This window comes from Eimeria mitis, genomic scaffold (genome assembly GCF_000499745.2).
Source record: "Eimeria mitis Houghton genomic scaffold, Emh_scaff6383, whole genome shotgun sequence".
Classification (NCBI taxonomy): domain Eukaryota; phylum Apicomplexa; class Conoidasida; order Eucoccidiorida; family Eimeriidae; genus Eimeria; species Eimeria mitis.
This window is the reverse complement of record NW_013574555.1, coordinates 1-1027: the sequence shown is the minus strand read 5'-3', so window position 1 is coordinate 1027 and position 1027 is coordinate 1. Positions and strand designations below refer to the sequence as shown.

General features: G+C 59.5%; 2 protein-coding genes across 2 annotated transcripts in view; both read right to left on the bottom strand.

The window, feature by feature from the left end:
* Window positions 1–310, bottom strand: part of EMH_0087280 (uncharacterized protein) — a gene marked incomplete at both ends in the record, with an annotated part of 1744 nt that extends 1434 nt beyond the window's left edge. The window contains one exon of the mRNA XM_013501129.1: window positions 3–310. Coding sequence (XP_013356583.1) covers window positions 3–310 — 308 coding nt within the window. The remainder of the gene's footprint in view (window positions 1–2) is intronic.
* Window positions 311–415: 105 nt separating this feature from the next.
* Window positions 416–895, bottom strand: EMH_0087270 (uncharacterized protein; the record flags this gene model as incomplete). The annotated part of the gene is made up of 1 exon (XM_013501128.1): window positions 416–895. One exon carries the CDS (start codon window positions 893–895, stop codon window positions 416–418), a length of 480 nt encoding a protein of 159 aa, XP_013356582.1.
* Between the last annotated feature and the right edge of the window lie 132 nt (window positions 896–1027).

Below are 1027 nucleotides of genomic sequence, written 5' to 3'. Positions count from 1 at the left end.
TTCCTGTGCTGCCGTTTGCGTTGCTGCTGCTGCTGCTGCTGTTGCTGTTGCTGCTGCTGCTGCTGCTGCTTTTCTTGCTGCTGCTGTTGTTCTTGCTGCAGTCGCTGCTGCTGCTGTTGCTGCAGTTGCTGCCGCCCTCGTGCTGCAGCAGCATCCCTTGCCTCGCGGTTAGCAGCAGCAGCAGCAGCAGCCAAATGTAGGCATTCGGTGTCGTCTTCAGACTCCCCAGCTCTGCTGCTGTTGCTGCTGTTGCTTCTGCTGCTGCTGCTGCTGCTGCTTCTGCTGCTGTGACGGCGGCCGTTGTATTCATATCTACGCCTGTTGCTGTTGCTGCTGCTGTCCTCGTTGCTGCTGCTGCAGCTGCTGCTGCTGCTGCTGCTGCTGCGTCTGTGGACGTACGTGGCTCGCCTAAGCCTTAACTTTGTGCTGTTGCTGCTGCTGCTGCTGCTGCTTCTGCTGCTGCTGCAGCTGCTTCTGTTGCTGATTCCGTCATCACCAGCGCTCTCCTCGTCTCTGCTGCTGCTGCTGCTGTTGCTGCTGCTTCTTTTCCTGCTGCTGCTGCTGCTGCTGCTGCTTCTATCGCTATTGCTGCTGCCTCTGCTGCAGCTGTTGCTGCAGCGGCTTCCCCGCCTACTGAACAGAGTGTTGCTGCTGCTGCTGCTGCTGCTGCTGCTGCTGCTGTTGCTGCTGCTGCTGTCGCTGCTGCTGTCGCTGCAGCTCGCGTTACTACGGTCACTGGTCCAGTCTCTGCTGCTGCAGCAGCTGTTGCTGCTGCTTCTGCTGCTGTTGCTGCTGCTGCTGCTGCTGCTGCTCCGTCTGATTCGCCAGGAAGGGAATTGCTGCTGCTGCTGCTGCTGCTGCTGCTGCTCTTGTGCATGCGTTTGCTGCAGCTCATGTGTGTAGTGCGACAGCCGCAAAGGTAGCTGCTGCTGCTGCTGCTGCTGCTGCAGTTTCTGCTGCTGCAGCTGCTGCTGCTGCAGCTGCTCCTGTAGCAGCAACTCAAAGGGAACAACGACAGGCCCCCGCT